At 40.4% G+C, this 19,593-nt stretch overlaps 1 protein-coding gene across 1 annotated transcript; it reads left to right on the plus strand.

Moving 5' to 3' along the window:
- The first annotated feature begins 1,450 nt into the window (after nucleotides 1-1,450).
- Nucleotides 1,451-19,189, plus strand: tlk1a (tousled-like kinase 1a). The gene is given in 24 exon segments (XM_050048511.1): nucleotides 1,451-1,858; nucleotides 1,860-1,892; nucleotides 1,894-1,936; nucleotides 6,217-6,338; nucleotides 6,441-6,512; nucleotides 8,314-8,352; nucleotides 9,790-9,865; nucleotides 9,964-10,007; nucleotides 10,211-10,306; nucleotides 10,399-10,485; nucleotides 10,596-10,688; nucleotides 10,885-10,995; nucleotides 11,085-11,221; nucleotides 12,885-13,073; nucleotides 13,206-13,272; nucleotides 14,747-14,844; nucleotides 15,039-15,120; nucleotides 15,225-15,316; nucleotides 15,540-15,629; nucleotides 15,735-15,904; nucleotides 16,076-16,211; nucleotides 17,690-17,801; nucleotides 17,891-17,998; nucleotides 18,107-19,189. Coding segments are annotated over 24 exon segments (2,310 nt in total). The 5' UTR covers nucleotides 1,451-1,816; the 3' UTR covers nucleotides 18,278-19,189.
- Nucleotides 19,190-19,593: the final 404 nt, after the last annotated feature.

A 19,593-nucleotide genomic window follows, 5' to 3' on the forward strand; every position in this document is an offset into this window, starting at 1 on the left:
ATATTATTCTATGTACTGTAGATCACTGTATTAATATCCATGAGGTGAGTATATGATTTATATTTGGGGAGCTTTGGGCTCTACAAATGGAAAACTTTGATAATGATTTAATGATTCCTTATTTTCATCTTTAACTACATATTATAGAAGGGAAATACTACTTTAGATGACAGGAATTTCAAATTCCAATGATCCTTCAGCATATCATGCACAATGTAGGCTTTCCTCTTAAAAATCAGCTAAAGGGGGATTTATACTTGTGCTGCAGACCCTACGCTGTAGCCTACGCAAGTGGCTGACACCGTTGTGAGCATTTATACTTGTGCAGTGGTGTCTGTGTCACTCTGCAGTTACACCTCCAAAACACTAGTCTGCAGCGGAGGTTTCTGTAAAGTTTAGTTGATTCAAAAGACACATTAAACACACATTAAACATGGTTTAATAGAGACAATTTCAGACACAAGTACACAAATCGGCCTCGCTATAACTCGCAGCATTCACAGACAAAGTGTTTATTTTTTTCTGGACATATTTTCCCCACAAATACAACATGTTAATATTAGTAGCACAAGCCTATGGCATTTTACATTGTGTAAATTAGTTGACTTCTCTCTACTCATATGAAGCCAGGGACAACAGCAACATTTAACAAAGGAAACGTCACAAATGTGGCTCTATTGCAACTCATAAGGTTCACTGACAAAAGAACCGTCTTATATTTAACATGTTTTCCAAACAAATGTAAGATGCTAACATTATTAGCACAGGCCTATGACATTTTACATTGTATAAATTAGCAGACTTCTCTCTACTCATATGAAGTATAAATTCTGCCTAATTCTACATACCACGTTCAAAATGTTGCCAAAAATAAACTGTTTGCACTAACCAGATCCTGTATAAAACATTAAATTCTGCAGCCCTGCATGCATGCATGACAATAGTGAAAACACATTTTTCAACTCCAGGATTTTGTTTTCAACTTTTGACTTTCAAACATCAAAGCTTAATCTTTTAAAATTGAATAATGTCTGTTGTGCCAATTATATTGTCACTCTTGTTTAGTGGAAGGAGGGTCATGCGTTTCCTCCAGACAAACAGTGAGGCTCAAGGAAAAATATTTATAGCCTTGGGGACTAAAAAAGAAAAGAAAAAAAAAAAGTCATATGTCAGCCACCCCCTCCTCTGATAAGTTAAGTACAGTCCCTTACTAAATCAAAATTACGAGACAATCTGTCAATCACTCTAAATGTTAAGGTATTAAATTATGAAGTAGGTCAAAATGATGGCATGTATTTCAAATTTAGTAGCCTATCTCATAATTTTGACTTCTTGACTTTATAATCGTTTGATGTCGTCCAACAGTTATTTAGTTTCTTTAAATACAAATGGCAGATAATTATTTTAATTATTGAACATCATAATCTCCATTGATTTTCCCACCAGTACGACTTGTACACAAAGTGTGGTCGTGCATAGATCATGTGTGCAGTGTATGTAATTTAAGAGCAGTCCTCATGTTGTCATTGACGTGAGGAAAAAATGTATCACCCTCGCGATAAAAATTTTGCACACGATGCATGACGTTTCATAGGCAACCACTTGAAGACGGAGAGGTGGCCCTGGAGCCAGGACGCACTGCTGAGGTGTGAAGAGGTTTGTGCCCTAAAAACAGATAATTATTACACATTTTCACTCGGTGGCAGCCGTCGTGTCCATGTGAGAAACAACCGTGGTATGTCAGTCGGTTAATTTCACAGCCCGTGTGGAAGATTAACCGTGTGCGCTGTGGTACCAACACACGAAAAGTAGCTTGATGAGTGTCCAAAGTAGTGGAAGTTTGGAGGGGACGCCATCTTTGGTCCCAGCTCTCCACGTCCCCAACACGGACTGTGTTTTCAGCAACATACCACGGCAGTGGTGAAGGCCCAGGAAGGTATCGTTAAACGTATTAAGACGTACATATATTTTCTACTTGCTCGTTTAGCTCATTTTGTGCAGGACGAAAGGAAATTGTGTTAAAACGACCGAGCAAATGTTGGTGGCGAAACCAGCTTGCTAGCTAACGTTACACTAACGCGTCAGCTCCAAAGTCAATTGAGCCTGTTTGGCTAGCTAGTAGCAGTGAAGACACAGGACCGTCTTTCTGTGCTCAGGCCAGTGCAGTAACCTTAAGAGAAATACGTGCATAATGGCGTTAAACCTATGCGAGAGCAGAAAGGGTAACCGCTGTGCTCGGTGCATCCTTCGTTAAGCATGCTGCCGTTACAAGAGCAAACACTAACGTTAGTTAAGTTACAGATGTAAAATGGATCAGTAAATGCAAGAAGAGATATCAAGCATTTTTATGGTGATGGTTAACGTGATATGACCGGATAAGTTAGGTGTGCGTCGCAGTCCTTTGTTTGTAGACTGTGGTGTTTCCTTACCAACAGTGGTCACAGTATATGTTCATGTGTAACTGACGTTTACCATCCTCTTAACGGTACATAAGGGTCTTAGATCGGCTTTAAACATGACTGTATGCATGTAACATTAAGTATGGTGTTAAGGATAGCCCTTTGCTGTAGATGCTGCTGCACAGGATGTAAGGTAGCCTTGTTTGACCTTTTAGTATTACTTGGAGCAAGGACCGTCATGTAACGCTAGATGCCACGACAATAATGAGGGGACACCCATGGGATACATGCTGCTTTGGGCTGTGCAGCATGCTAACACACGCAATCAAATAACTGGTCCTTTTTGGTGGCCCAGTATAGTTGTCACTTGTGTTAATCACGCCTTCTTGCACCCTCAGTAGTTTTCACTGGATATTGTAATGATGGAGGACTTTACCTTAGCTTTCTTTGTAATATCACTGTTGCATGCATTGATTGACAATCACTATGGCTGCCTACATCACTTATAATGGTAAATATTAATATTAGGAAGATCACTGTTGTCTATGTTTTTAAAGCTTAAATTGCCAATGAATCCAACCCAGTTTATGCCAGGGATTTTTAAGACTTTACAAGTGTCTGCCATAAACAGGTGGTCACTCTGCTGAGCAGCACAGAGTTAAAATGACATCCACAGCAAGAGTTATAAGGGTTCAACCACTTGTTCCTGCAGGGGCTGGGATATAGATAATACTTGTGCACTGAGGCCTTCATGTTTGAAACAAAGGGAAATCCTTGAGAAACGCAACACAGCTGATTTGTAGTTGTGATGTGAAACTGGCAGAAGCGTACTGGGTGAAAAGTGAGATATGGTTATGGAGCCATCTTAGCAAACCCAAGATTGCTCCGAGGAGCAGCAGCAGGAGGAAGGGTTTTAGAGCTACACCCTCTCGTAAAGATTATGGTTTTTATAGGTGAAATCATATCATTTTAACAGGGCCGATTGAACTCCTACAACTGCACACCTTCAACAACTGCTTCTCGTGGATATTGCAGTGCTTATGTTGAATTTATGATGAAACAGTAAACACAACATTACCAGTCATGTATTCACTACATGACTTATACTTGGTAGTCGTACTACAGTGAGGTGAAAGGTGAAAATTGTGCATTTGATTTGAATGGTTGGAAACTGGGTAAGAAAGGTTGTCTCTGTTTGTCTTGGACTAAATATTTAGCACTGCTGTATAAATACTGATTGCAAAAAAGTCTTGTTTGTTCCTGTAGTTGTATAAGACCGATGACTCCTTCGGCAAAATAGATGGCAAATTTGATTACAAGCCACAGACCCATCATAGGAAATGTGACAAGCCTACTTTGTTGTCTCTGAGATGCTTTAGGAAGAGGAAATGGACCTGTTGCCTGATTGTTAGAAAGATTTGTCCTGATAACATGTTTTTAACCTGCACAAGTGTCTTTAAGTATGGGACTGTAGTGGCTGTTGATGTGATCTTTAGGTCTTATCAGGTAAAAGTGTGAGGGCAAAGGTTAGTTGACATTGCCAATCTCTTGAAAATCTGATCATTGCTTCTAATGTAGTGAGTGGTTCATGTGTGGAGGAGATAATAATGAGAGGTTTTTGATGAACAATTAAGGTTTGCAGTTGAACAAAAGCATCCTAATCCAGGTAAATGTCCTTCAATAAACCATATCATTATGTTGAGTCCAGGTTTAACTTGCATGCAGCTCCTAATTATGATGCATTGTCGTTATCTTTAGATACTTTTGTGCATCTGATAATTTAATTTCAAATACTAAATTTGACTTAACATTTCCTTTGCTTCTGTGTTGGATTTCAGTGCACTATTTCATATGATGTACAGAGTATTATTGGTAACCATGACGTACCAGTAAATCTGGTTTTAGAGCCTGTTTTCAATTTGGCGGCCACCCATTTCCATCCTATGATGCTGCACAGTTAAGTTTTTTTAACAAACAGATGAGTGACCAGCAGGTTAGTCAGTCTAACATTCTGTCAGAAAATCTGAAAATTTATCCAAGATTTATCCAAAATTGTCCCCATAGTGGCTGTTTAAAAGATACGATGGATGCTCTCTTTATCTCTGCTGCTGTTCATATTCTCATTGTATATTATTGGTGGGTCATTGCTTGTTAACTGAGTTGTTAATGACACACTGGCAATAAAATATTAGTTTTTGTTCAAGAATTGACCTGAATTTTTAAATCTCTGAAGTGTAAATACATTTTGCAGCTGGTTTTATGGATGCTATTTTGCATTTTTGTTTTGGACACCTTGGGTGACTGATCAGTGGTTCAATCCCTGGCTCCTTGGCCCGCATGTCGAAGTATGCTTGGGCAAGATACTGAACCCCAAATTGCTCCTGATGGCTGTGCCACCAGTGTAGAAATGTGTGTGACTGTCTAAACTGAGTAGCAGGTGGCGCCTTGTGTGGCAGCCTTGGTCTCCAGTATATGAACATCTGTGTGAACGGGTGAATGTGGCATGTAGTGTAAAAGCTCTTTGAATGGTTGGAAGACTAGAGAGATGCTATTCAAGTGCAGATCTATTTAACAAATCTATGTACATGATCATTGTTCTTGTGCTAATCTGGAACATAGTCACAAGCCAATATTATTTTGTGATTCATACCTGTTAAAACACATTTCTCAAAAGGTTTCATGTTGCACACTGATGTGGGCCTATGTGCTGACTACCGCATTGTGATGTATAACTTGATAGCAGACAGTGTTTTTGTTTTAGAGGATATAATGAAAGGCTGTTTGTAAAGCTGTTCTAGCTGAGGCTGAGGATCTGTCAGACACTACAACACTAAATTAAGCTCAAATACTGTCTGTCAAGTTCTACGATGACTGAAGATTGTTTTGAGATGTGAAACTTGTGTGTGTGCATGCATGTCAATAAGGATGTGGACAGTATACGCAAGTAGTATTTGACTTTTCACAACTTCTCTTTATCTAGTATATTTGTTAAGTCTGCGGTTTTATGTTAAACGTTTTGTAAATAAATGAGCTGTTCAGACACTGATGTTACATGGATGTTATAGTTAGCATGTTTGTACATGTTTGTTGCGCATTCATCAGTCGACCAACCTTTCTTTGAGCACAAATATGGTCTGTTCCCAGCTGCTGTGATTTTGTAGTTATTATTAGCAAGAATTTCTCAATACATTAGGTTTTCCTCCATTTAAATTGATTCCTTTGTAGATTCAAAATGGTTGTCTCATTAAAGCACAGGTTTAGTGGGCAGACCCCTCTGAGTCAGCAGCAGCAACGAAGCCCAGGGAGCTCACGTAACAGTCCCACAGGAGCACAGTATTCATCAGTGCCTAGCAGTCGAAACATTACTGTTGGACTCTCAGTATAATAGTGTTTGTGGCATAGAGATGCCTGTTACTTCTGGACTTCTACGCTGCATTTCATAAATTATTTTGGTGACTTTATTTTTTGCAGGAGTCCTATTAAGCTGCTCTAGTAGATGTAGTTGTGGTGTAGGAGTACACATAATGAAAACCTTGCTCTGTGCAACACAAAGGTAGAGTGAAACCTGTCTTGGTTATGCCTCTGGGGAATGGGCATATATTTAATTTGGGCTGATATTCTGATCTAGACTAAAATATTATCACCTGCCAGGGTTTGAGGTTGTATATGTAACTAAATAAGCCGCCTTTATTATAACCCTGCTCCCAAGCTCATTGCTACTCTGTCATCTGCTCTTGAGTGGGAGCATTCAAAGGCTTCAATTAAGCTGATCCTTGAATAACTGAGACATACTGTGAATTGTTGCTAATCCTCCCAGGCACCATGGAGGAGCTGCACAGCCTGGACCCCCGGAGACAGGAGCTGCTGGAGGCACGCTTTATGGGCGGGGTCAGTGGCAGCACAGGGGGCAGCACTGGTAGCACAAGCGGGGGAACCAAAGTGAGTAAATATTAAGCTGGGTCATTGTTTTAGCATAATAATTTCTAAAAATCCAATCCAGACCATATCCTGATATATCTTTTTTTTTTTTTTTTTAACCAGGGTTTGACCAATAATGAATGTTCAAATCACAGTTTTGGAAGCCTGGGATCCTCAAGCGACAAGGAGTCAGAGGTATGCTAACCTATTGACTTGAACGATTGACAAATCATTATTTTAAATTAGTTAATGGTTTATAGTTAACATTGATACTCCCTTTATATTCTTGTGTATAGCTATGTGGACCAATAAATGAGTTACAGTGGCCTACTAGATTAGAGTTTTCCGTAGCTTGAAAGCAGACCAGGGTTGTTGTGTATATGTCATGAAATACCTGTGTCATAGTGCGACTGAGTTGTATATATCGTATGTCTGCTATCTCAATAACAGTACCATACTTAAGATATTTAACATGGCTTACTCTAATGCTGTTCATGCAGCTCATGTTGTCCATAGGCTTAAACATCATATTGAAAATCACATTAAATGTTCTAAAAAAAAATGTATTTGCACTTTGCAGCTGGTATTTCAACTAGCCGATATCATGAACATCATCATCCTGACACTTTGTGTCAGTCTTTGATACATTTCCCAAATTATCTGCTTGGCCATTTGGCTACACAACTTTGAGAACCTCCACATTTGAATTTAACAGACTTAAATCTCCCTGATGGGAAGTGTGTCAGACTGCATTCAGGCCAACAAAGACTTCCTTTCCATCTCAGTTCCCTGCATTGGCACAGTGTGTGATGCAAACCACCATGTTGTGTCCCGGTATTTAATAAGCCTTAAACTGGATTTCCATGCTCATGTTTTATGTTCTTCTTATACACTGTAGCAGCACTCCCAATTCACTGCGACCTCATGTCTTGTTTTGCAGTAGTGTTATAGAGAGGCGAAGTCGCTCCCCTTCTGGTGGAACACCAGGACCTTATTTCGTAGAACATATGTACAGTAGTTAAGAGACACAAGTACTTTTTTGATCCCGTTTGAATTGTGTTATGAATTACATCATGATGTTGGTCAGTCTAAAAGATAGTTTTGCAAGTTAAGAAAGTCACGTCATGACGACCTCTCGCTGAGGCCACTATACCTGTGTTTGGTATTGGGATCTACCTACAGAACTTATTCTCCTCTCCCATGGCTGCAGCTCTCAGCATGGCCAGACATTGATTTTCACCTCTTTTAATTTTTAATACTTTTTCCCTCGTTGAAGTGAAATGTGCCCAGGTAACGACCATGTTGGTGTTGGTGAGAAGAGAGATGTGGTCCATCGAGTGGTTTCACACAAAGCGAAGTGGCAGTACAACAAACCCACAGCAATCTGCAAATTTCTTAACTTGCAAAATTATCTTTTAAATTGACAAACAACACACTGTAATTCATGGCACAATTCAGATGGGATCAAAAATGTGTTTTCCGCTGTTGACTACCATATCATAATATCCCATAGGGGAAACACTGGAAGGGGAGAGACTTTGCCTCTGTATTGTTCATCTGAATTCATGTAAGGCTGGAATAACACATTTGAGCAGCATTTTGTAGCATTTTTGATCCAGTATTTTTATTTACACTCTGCTATATTTATAAAAACTGTAAACGTCTGTTGCTGTGCAGTCCCCCATGACATGGTTTGTAATGAGGCACGGGGGATGACTCAGATCAGACCAGCACCTGTTGTCAAATGCTTTGGAGGCACAAAGTTGGTTGGTTTTGGTCATCACAAAGTGTCTGAAATGGTAGTTCTTGTGATGAAAAAAAGTCAAGAGGGCAATCTATGATTTTGAGAAACATGCTGTTTAATTATTTCATTGTTTAAGAATACTGTTGAGTCTATTTTCAATAAAGTACTGATGTAGTAAAATGCCTTCCGCTATGTGTAGCTGCTCCTTTTCGTGTTATTTGTCTGAAGTTCTTGTCTTTCTCACTTACACAGGGGTCAGATGTGAAAAGAGGCAGTTCTCCTGCTTATTCGGTGAGTATATGATGAAATCTTATAGCTAAAAGTAGTCCTGATAAGAGCTGTTGTATTTTCCATAGTTGTGGGTAACATAAACACTGGACAAAACTGCAGTCAGAACTGAACAGTCACACAAGTCAGAGTAAAATCAGTTAATGTTATGGCTAAAATCTGTTGTGGTAACTAAATAACAAATCAATAATTGGGTCTGTTTAGTCTACCAGGCAGTTAGTAGTCAATACCAATGCCAGTGAAATTCTATAATTCTTTATACCCAATGCGATACCATGGTAAAGAACAAAACAATTAATCTCATGTAGGTAAACATACACTTCTTTATTAAATACATTTGGGGCGGCAGTAGCTCAGTCCATAGGGACTTGGGTTGGGAACCGGAGGGTTGCCTGTTCGAGTCCCCGTCCAGACCAAATATGGAGCATGGACTGGTGGCTGGAGAGGTGCCAGTTGACATCCTGGGCACTGCCGAGGTACCCTTGAGCAAGGCACCAAACCCCCCCAACTGCTCGGGGCGCCTGACCAAGGCAGCCCGTCACTCTGACATCTCTCTACTTTGTGCATGTATAGGTCCTGTTTGTGCATGTGTGTCTCTTTCGGACCTGTGTGTTAATGACAAAAAGAGTGAAAAAAATTGAATTTCCCCTCAGGGGAATTAATAAAGTATATAAAATTTTAAAAAGAATTAAAAATTTAAATTTTATGTAATTTAAACAAATGCAAAGTACTAGTCCAGAAACATATCAATATATATACAGTATGTTAACACATTTCTTCTCTATTGATGTTGTTCAGTGCGTGTATGATGTGACACCGTTTATGGTAGGCTATTTGTCCCGCCTCTCCTCCACTGTGATTGAAAGAGTGGTTGACAGTGACGAGTGTAGCGTTTTACCCAAAGTTGAACATTTTTTAACTCTGGATGACCAGTACACAATGCCAAACGTGCAGCGCTGAGTTGGCAGTAAAAAAATTATGCTGACCTCAAGACAAAACTGCGACGAGTCGATGCAGAGCTGTCACTTCAGCTGCACTTGTCGCTGTCTTCAACAAGTTCTCCTTTCATGCTTGTAGGCGTTCATCTTCTTCTTTTGACATTTAACGGCTGACTAGAACACTTGTAGGCGTACATGCTGCCCCCTCAGGTCTGGAAGAATTGCATCCCTGGTACTTACGGTACAGAAGAAAAATGAGTAACATAGTAACATAAATAATTTCCCCTCGGGGATCAATAAAGTTTTTCTGATTCTGATTCTGAGTACCTTCACGTTTTCAGAAAGTTGGCATTGATGTGATACACACGTATTGGTTCTGGTGACATCTCTAGTTTAAACTGTCCCCTCTGTCCTCTTTGCTGCAGCAAGTCTAAAAGTCAAAACAGCCGTTTTATGGAGTTATTGCTTTAATGAACATCGTCAAATAAAATTTCTCTTTCAGACCCCAGAGAAGAAGCAGTCAGAAACAACCAGAGGCAGAAAAAGGAAACCTGAGATCCAATCAGAGAGTAGCCAAGGTAAGTGTGTTAAACTTGTTACGCTTCCGATCTTGTTAACAGTATTACTGTGAAATATTTTTTTAAGGAGCATTCTTTTTCCTCTTTTACCTTCACAGGGAAATCAATTGTGCGAGGACCCAAAATAAGTGATTATTTTGATGTAAGTTTTCAGTTTCATGATGTGTGCATTGAAAGGAAGTGTTGAGTGAATGATGTGTGCTGTATTCGTCTTTTCAGCCACTGAGGCATAATCCGTTTCCTGTCTCTAAAATAACAGTAATGTGATAGAAAAAGAATCACTAGTGGGTCTGCTGTTATCAAATGTTTGGCAGTGATGTCACCTTTCCTCTTTTAACCTTTTAGTTCCAGGGAGGAAACGGGTCCAGTCCTGTGAGAGGTCTCCCACCAGTGATTCGTTCGCCCCAGAACTCACATTCCCACTCCGCTCAGGGTATTGCTGTAAGTTACGCCAAAACTTGTACTCAAGATCTTCTTTGCTGCTCCATTTGGTGTTGCCCTGTCATAGAGAAATGCTCTCTCTTCTGTTGCAGGTTAGACAAAATAGCTCATCTCCTACTAGTCTGTCTTTTGGGGACCACATGACGCATCCAAAGCAACTAGCGGTCAAATTTGTTCAGGTGAGGAGAGGTGATTGTAGATCGCCTGAACGCCACCGGCTCTTTGCAAATGCTCTCAAATGTGTCTGGGCAAGTTTTTAAAACATTTTTCTTGTTGTTTTCCACTTTAGACTGACCTCACAGTGTTGAAGTTGGCTGCCCTTGAAAGCACAAAGAATCTAGACCTTGAGAAGAAGGAGGGGAGAATAGACGATTTGCTAAGGGTAAGGAGAAGATCTAACTCTGTTCACTACCTTGCTGAAAGGCTTGACTGGGCTGCGATGTAACTTAAATGCAAAATAAAGTGGACAATGTTTGAAAAGGTGATGTTTGGTTTTTTTTAAATTTTGTAAGTAAGTGATGGATTGGGGAAATAATAAAATTTGTACAGCTGCTGATTCCATTTTTTCTGCTTCACAGGCAAACTGTGATCTCAGGAGACAGATAGATGAACAACAAAAATTACTTGAAAAGTACAAGGAACGCTTGAATAAATGCATCACCATGAGCAAGAAGTTGCTCATAGAGAAGGTAAATTTTCTTAATGCTTTATAAACACTCAGGATTTACTGTATGTTTGCAAACCTGCATGCAAACCCCTACTTTGTGTTGTTCTTCAGAGCACCCAGGAGAAGCAGGCCTGTCGGGAGAAAAGCATGCAGGACAGACTTCGTTTAGGCCATTTCACTACAGTGAGACATGGAGCGTCATTCACAGAGCAGTGGACTGATGGCTATGCCTTTCAGAACCTTGTGAAGTAAGAGGATTTTACTGAAATTGACTGACTGATGTTGTCCTTTTCTAGTTGTTTTAGGATTATTTTTGTTACTACGTTTTTCATTTTTAAGCTTTAGTTATATTTGGAGAAACACTCTCTTTTTCAGAAACATCCATGTCACAGTAAAGCACTTTTTTCCCTCAACATGTAGGCTGTAACAGTTCAGCGGTAGGGGTGGAGGAAAAAATTAGTTCTTGTGTAGCGCAATTCTCTCAAACAATTCGGAACTTTGACCAGGCTGTACATTCCCTTATGACTGAAAAAATGGGTGGTGAAACATATTTGCCAGCAACGTATTTGCTAACCTAATGATATCACCAAAGCTCATGTGGAGTGGAACAGATGGGTACATCAGTTAAGTCAGTGTCAGTGGGGCATGTTGCTGCCAGAGTTACAACATGTGGCAAATCCACTCCAACTGCCCGTGACAGAAAATGGATCAACATCAGACATGAGACTCCTGCAAGATGGAGTCTGGGCTTCCCTCAGTTTGTTATCTTTGTTGTAGATCTTTACAGCAGTTAACCGAAACAGCAACGCAGGCATGTCTTATTGCATGATCCAGATCTTACCTATCAAAACTATTTTGAATATGGTAACATGCAGATAGTGGAAGGGAGGGACAATGCCAGCCTAAATCAGCTGACCAGTGGCAGGTTTATATCTACAGTCCATATTTGGGCTCTTGTTCATAAACATGGCATACGCATAAAATAAGGCCTGAAAGAGTCATATGCCACTTCACATGTGATCAGACTTGATGGGACAAACTTTGACCCTTGCTTACGAACATTTTGGAGACAGGAAATAGGCAACAGAGATGGTGAGGTGGAAACCTGATTGTAGGATTTCTAATATTTTCTGGCTTTTGTCTGTACGTACATTTTTAGTACGGATCCTACGCATTGTTTTATAAACGAGTCCCCTAGTGAGTTAGACTAGAGTCTGACTGGCACCCCTTGGCTTAAAAGCTAGCGAATGAAAGCGTTATGGTTTCTATGAAGTTGAAAGGAAAGGGGATCTGGATGAAAGCCACACCGTTTGCAAGCTGTGCCTGACTAAACTAAAATATTTGGGAAACACAGTAAACATGAGAAACCATATTTCGTGTTGCTTTTGTGGTTGGAAGAAAAACAGCTTGTTGTAGATGCTGCCAACCAGAGAATAGAATATGTGACATCAAAGCTTCCACGAAATAAATAATAGGAACAGCAGTGAATATGTTGGCAAATGTAACCTTCCTCTTCTATTTGTTACTTCTATTGTATTAATAATACATAATGGAAATAAATTCGTCCTTTTATTTTCATTATAGATCAATACAAATATGCTGTTTGAAAGGTAGCAAGTAGTCACACTATGAGGGGAAAAAAAAAAGTAAAAATTATATAGGCTAGTGCTTAGAGATTCCCACCACTAGTGTCTGGCTGCTTCTCTCAAGGCATGTAATTGATCTGAATCAGATTCAGCTTGGAAAATTATGTTCTAGGCGCAGCCCAAAAGTAACATTACAACTTTCAGAACTGCTGATTATATTTATCATGGTGTCAGATTAAATGTTTTGACTAGACTTTTTAGTGGAGCGCAGGTATGGAAATGGAAATAATCTCATCTAACAAAAAGCACTGCTTTCCATCTGCAGACAGCAAGAGTCGATAAACCAACAGAGAGAGGACATTGAAAGGCAGAGAAAACTTCTGGCCAAGAGGAAACCTCCGTCCTCCAGCAACTCCCAAGCACCAACCACAAACTCAGAGCCAAAGCAACGCAAAACCAAGGCGGTGAATGGAGCAGAAAGTGATCCCTTTCTAAAACCCAGCCTACCTCAGCTGTAAGTCAGCTTTGGCATTATTCCTTTGCATACTCTGCTGTTGTAAAGCACATTTAACAGGAATGTATGGGCAGTAAGTGAATAACTGAATGTAGTAATCTAAGAAACTTTTCTCTCTCTCATCCCGAAAAGGCTGACATTAGCAGAGTACCATGAACAGGAAGAGATCTTCAAACTGCGACTTGGACATCTCAAAAAGGTTTGCCCAATTTATTCAAACATTTTTTTTTTGTTTCAGTGGGTAATTTGACTTCCTGTGCATTACAGGCACATGACATTATGTATTAATTTATTTCACAAGTTACTCAATTTGTCTAGGACGAGGATACCGTTCACATTTAAACCAATAGCAGTACTGATGCCAGTACCTTGAATTCGGCACCGGTACTAAACTGTACTTTTTTTCGCAACAAGCGATCCTGCTCCTTCTCTCTTCTCTTATTACACATAGAGTTAAGTGTCTGTATGTCTTTGTGCTTGTCTGACTGACAAATATGTGGAAATGGTATATAATTTAAAAAAAACAACAACATCAAAACAAGCAGTGATACATGGCTATTTCTAAAATCGAAAATAGACCAAAACTGTCGGTGCTTCAATTAGAGTTTTGGCTCACTAGCAGCCAGTGGAGCTCTGTGGCCTTCTGGCTTCAAGGCTGAAGAGCACTCCGCCACACCTCTGCCTCCTTTCTCAAGCCTGCGGCTCTGCAGAGCTTAGTAGGCCCAACCCTAGTCCTGGATAAAGTGAGAAACTTGTGAAATGAATCAATACATGAGGTCATGTGCCTGTACTGCACAGGAAGACAAATTCCCCAGCAGCTCCACAAAGCTCCACTGTGAAGTTCCCCAAAGCACAGAAGCAGGGCACGGTGTTCCGCAGAAGGCGTCTTCACTTTGGGGTGCTTCACGATACTTCTGCCTCCTGTCTGAGCCTGATGTTTTCACTCAGGTGAACTCTTAGGTGCCAAAATTTGGCACCGATTTACGTAATGTGAATTGGTACTCAGTATTACTGACGTAACTCAGTCGGTACCCTTGAAAGTACAGAGTTTGGGGGCGCCCACGTGCTCCAGGTAGAACACGCGCCTATGCACAAAGGTTGTGTCCTTGCTGCAGCGGCTGCGGCTTTGATTCCAACCTAGGGCCCTTTGCTGTATGTCATTACCCCTCTCTCCCTCCCTTTCACACTATAGCTCTCCTATCAAATAGAGATAAGCCACAAAAAATATCTCTCAAAAAAAGTGCAGAGTTTGGAACCTAATCCTCTCCAGGACCTAGTATATGATAAAGGGCGCTTTTACACAGTTTAGAAATTAAACCCTTGTTGGAGTCTGTATCTTGTTACACGTAGCAAATATTTGTCCTCAACATAAAGATAATTGAACATATTCAGCCTGATTCTCCTGCTTCCTGAGCTGAACCACTGTTCACTTTTGTGTGAATCTCCCCAAAGATGGAGCGAGCCTGTAATTTGACGATGTATTCATTGTTTTCCCAATGAATAAGCATCACAGGCAGCCCCTGACAGACTCTGTACTAAGTCAACCGTTAATATTTTATACAGAACTAGTCGGCTGTGTACAAGTGGGTTTTGATGAGCTCCTCTCCTTGTAGTCGAGAGTTCTGAAGTTCTCTCTGTGCATTTGTGTGTTTGCGTGTTTGAATCATTTATAGGAAGAAGCTGAGATCCAGGCGGAGCTGGAGCGTCTGGAGAGAGTGCGCAACCTTCACATTCGGGAGCTGAAGAGAATTAATAATGAAGACAGCTCACAGTGAGTCTGAATCAATTTCTCTGACAGTTGCTGCATTGACATTGGAACATGATGTGCACACAGGGCCAGTATCCTCATCCATAGTGGTGATATTAAGTGACTGCCCACTGCATGAAGCTCTTTTGTGTTTTTCCACATTGATCATGTATTGGCTCAGCAAAGCTTATTGTCTCTGTTGTTTTTTCCATCCAAAGATTTAAAGATCACCCAACGTTGAATGAACGATATCTGCTCCTACACCTTCTAGGACGAGGGGGCTTCAGTGAAGTTTACAAGGTAAGTAATTAAATGTTGACGTCAGGGGTGTCAAAGTGAAATAATACTCTTAGCAGGTGTTGCTTTTCAAGTATAAGCCAATGTTTTGTCCGTATGTTGTGCAGGCTTTTGACTTGATTGAGCAACGATATGCTGCTGTGAAAATCCACCAACTTAACAAGAACTGGAGAGAAGAGAAAAAGGAGAACTATCACAAGTATGTAGACTAATGTGGAAATGTATAACCTCACCTGCAGTATACTATTATTAATGTTTAAACTGTTGTGACACACTTTGACAAGCTGTTCTGATGTCTTTTACATTCAGCGTATTGTTATTCCTCTCCATAAGCCCCAACCCTAGGCTGTCAGCGCAGGAGACAGCACCTCCACCTTCATGCTTTATAGCTAATACAAGCATAATTACCTTCCTCTCCACAGGCATGCATGTCGAGAGTACAGAATACACAAGGAGCTGGACCACCCCAGAATCGTGAAACTTTACGACTACTTCTCACTGGACACAGACACGTTAGTGCACTCGATGTATTCTTGTTCATCCATTTCCAGCACTTTTCAGCTCATTTCTGTTCAATGTGGGTCATAATTCTTAACAAGTCTTTTTCCGTTCAATAGGTTTTGCACTGTCATGGAGTACTGCGAAGGCAATGACTTGGATTTCTACTTGAAACAGCATAAGCTAATGTCTGAGAAGGAGGCACGGTCTATAGTCATGCAGATTGTGAACGCACTAAGATACCTGAATGAAATCAAACCCCCCATCATCCATTATGACCTTAAGCCAGGTAAACACGCCCCTCTGGGTAACTGATGACATATTAATTCAATAATATCAGTTACTCTACATTAAATCAGATTGTGCCAACTGAGTGTCAGTTGTGTGGTGGGCTGCAGTCATATAACTGATAGTGCACCATTTCCTCTTTAGTACTAACTTCTGTTAATTTGATTTCCAGGCAATATCTTGTTGGTGGACGGCACAGCCTGTGGGGAAATCAAAATCACAGACTTTGGTCTGTCAAAAATCATGGATGATGACAACTATGGCGTGGATGGCATGGACCTGACATCACAGGGTGCAGGGACCTACTGGTGAGAAACAATGTCCCATATACACACACCGCATACAATGTGAACATTCAGTGTAGCAATACCACACAATAAAGATACTATAAGTAATGATTTAGTGTTCAATTTGGACCTGCGACCAGCACCTCTATAGGTCACTTGGGCGCCTAACCTCACATTGAATTCACAGATCATGACTTTGTGGAAACACACACCATTTTGCCACTTCTCCTTTCATAACTCAGTTGTTGTAGGGAAGCATCATTTGACCAGAGACGTACGTTTTCAAATGGAAAGTTCTGCTCAGCCATTAGCAGAAAAGCTGTGATGTACGTTAGAGTGGCAAGCGCTGAAGTCAGATTTATTTATAGAGCACATTTATAAACAATGAACACTGACCTAAGTGCTTCACAAACAAATTAATTAAAACAGAGGCATGATCAAATTAAAAAGCAGGACGGAACAAATAAAAACAATCATAAATAACAGAATATAAGTAAATGATAAAAGCTTACAATATCTTAAAAAAAAAAAAAAACCGAAATAGCATTGCCCAATCAACAGAATTAAAAAACAACAACTGAAAGATAGTGTGGGCAGGCACGTCATCTTGAGGTTTAGTTTGGATTTTTGTAAGTGGGTTTGGGTGAGGTGCCAGTGTAATATTTATATCGCTTTACCTTGCCGTCAGACAGCCCTTTTTGACCGGTAACAGAAGCCATGATATCCATTTATCTTCATCCATCTTTAAAGCCACCAGCCTCCTTTTGACAAAAAGAAAAGTAATTATGCCTCAGGAAACACGAGAGTTACTTGTCTACCACTGTCTTAGTCATTTTGATGAATCCCAACTGATGTGGTGTCCACGCAGTAGCCTCTGTGCCAGTTAGGGGGTTAGAGAATGTCATATAGCTAATTTTGAAGATTGATAATACACAGTTAGGCTTAGTGATGAAGTGGCACATTGGGCAGGCTAGGGGGTTTATATGTAGCAACGTCATCGTGCAGAAACCCACGTCGGGTCAAGTTGAAAAATGTTTCCAGAATGTTTGAGAAAATAGCATTTTGATGCTAAAACATAGGCACGTCAACGAAAAGGAGCACTGGAAAACTACAGAATGATAAAAATACTTATAAATAAAAAATGGACCCGTTCTTTAATTAAAAGTGCTTAAGTATTATCAATAAGTATCTGAAGTAACGGCACTGGTCATGCAAAGTGGTCCCTTTCACTTTTATTTTATGTAATCAACATGTAAGCAATACTTTAATGTTGTAGTTGGTCGTGGTTGGGCCAAGTTAAACTGATGTATGTACTGTAGGGTAGTTTAATCTCATATCTGCATCGTATTTTTTAAAGCCATGTTTTATGTGTAAAATCTTGGTATAAAAAGTAACTAGTAACAACTGTTAAATAAATGTAGCAGCATAAAGCAGACAGTACTTACAGTGTAAGTGTGCCAAGTTACTTTTCACTTGACGTTTTTTATTATTCTGTCCAGGTATCTGCCTCCTGAATGTTTTGTAGTTGGTAAAGAACCTCCAAAGATCTCCAACAAGGTGGACGTGTGGTCTGTGGGTGTTATCTTTTTTCAGTGTCTCTATGGAAGGAAGGTAAGGAGGGCGATACAGATTCTACCTTTGAATGTTTCTGTAATTTCTTGCGTGATTATAAAGCATTGCTCGTCCCTTTTTTCTTTCAGCCTTTTGGCCACAATCAGTCACAACAGGACATCCTGCAGGAGAACACCATACTGAAAGCTACAGACGTTCAGTTCCCTGTCAAGCCGGTCTCCAGTAATGAAGCAAAGGTAGGGGTGAACTGGAATATACAAGTATGAACCTAAAAAATGAGCATAGTAGGTCCCCTTTAAAATATCTTGTTGACCTGCAAATTAATACTATTCCTCCCCCTCCAGGCCTTCATAAGGCGGTGCCTGGCATACAGGAAGGAGGACAGGATCGACGTTCACCAGTTGGGAAGCGACCCCTACCTGCTCCCTCACATGCGGAGGTCAAGCTCCTCTGGGAACCTGCAGATGAATGCTGCTGGCTCAGGACCTGCCTCCTCCAGCATCATCTCATACTGACAGCCACGTACTGTGACAAAAAGGCAAACTGACCAAGTTGCTCCCACGCCTGCAGAGCTTCTCAGAGGCTCTGGCTCGTGGGAGAGGAAAGCAGCCGGCAACAGGAGGAGCAGGACACCGATGGGGGAGATCTCACCTGGCCTCCTCTGACCTGTGCCAGGCTTCTACTTGTTTACCAGGGCTTGATTAACGGAGGGACAGTGAGGGGATGTTTTAAAAGGACATGGGTAAAAGGATCTCCTGAGGGTCCGATAAAAGCACTGAAACTGACGACGAACCTTGAAGAAAATGTGACTGGACGTTCTGTTCAGATGTTGCAGATGGATAAAGCCTTAACGGGCCGAAGGGAGACTTGGCAGCCCGCCGTTTAGTTGAAATAACATGGTCCTGCCAGGGTGCAAATGATTCAGCTGCTAGAAGTTAATTTACTGTGAGGACAGTCATCGTTAATGTAGAACTACAAAGATTTCACTATTGATTTGGCTAAATGTTCTGTTTTTCACAAATGTTAGGCTTTAATTTGAGTTACTTATCCATGAGAATGTAATGTGTAGCATAAAAGTGGCATCTAGTGACATGTAGGTTGGGGCAGCGTACTTAACGTTTAATGCACAAAGTAACCAAATGTAGAAAAATGACAATGTATAGAATCCTATGCAGGAATATTAATTAACAGATAAATTGGAAACTGTATATGCTGTACAGGTGAATTTTCAAATTTTGAACTGCAGCAGTAATGTGTACAAAGAGTTAAAATTTCCCCATGCAAAACTAGTTTCCTGGAGTGTTTCATTTTGCTGCTTTGTTGCTCTTACTTTTTCAAGGGCTGTATGTTCCACTTCGGGTACAAATTGTACAGTTCTGCTAAGAGTGAATAATAAATGCCAGGAAACGTTTTTCTCTCCCACTGAATGGTACTGTAAAATCAGCCTGTTCATTCTAAAGTTAACATCCGTATTCACTTGATGACCCACTGAACAGTTTAGGCTGCAATCTGCTGCCATTTGTCTCCATTTTCTGAAATCACACTGACACTCTGTGGCTTTGTGTGGTACTGCATTGTTACAGGTTGTAGCAAGGATGATGAGATGAGCACAGGAATATGAAGTGGAGACAAGAGGCTGAGATAGAGAAAATACATCAGTTTAATCAAGGTAACGATATAACACTATACAAATCATTTTTTGTACAAAATCAACACCATTATACATTTTTAATGGCTACAGCGCTGCAGCAAGCAAACCTGCTTTTCTAAGAGAAATCCCCAGTAGTATAAGTTACCACTCTTCCTTCCCCTGAAGACCTCCAGTAGTTTA

Source organism: Epinephelus moara, chromosome 7 (genome assembly GCF_006386435.1).
Source record: "Epinephelus moara isolate mb chromosome 7, YSFRI_EMoa_1.0, whole genome shotgun sequence".
NCBI lineage: Eukaryota > Metazoa > Chordata > Actinopteri > Perciformes > Serranidae > Epinephelus > Epinephelus moara.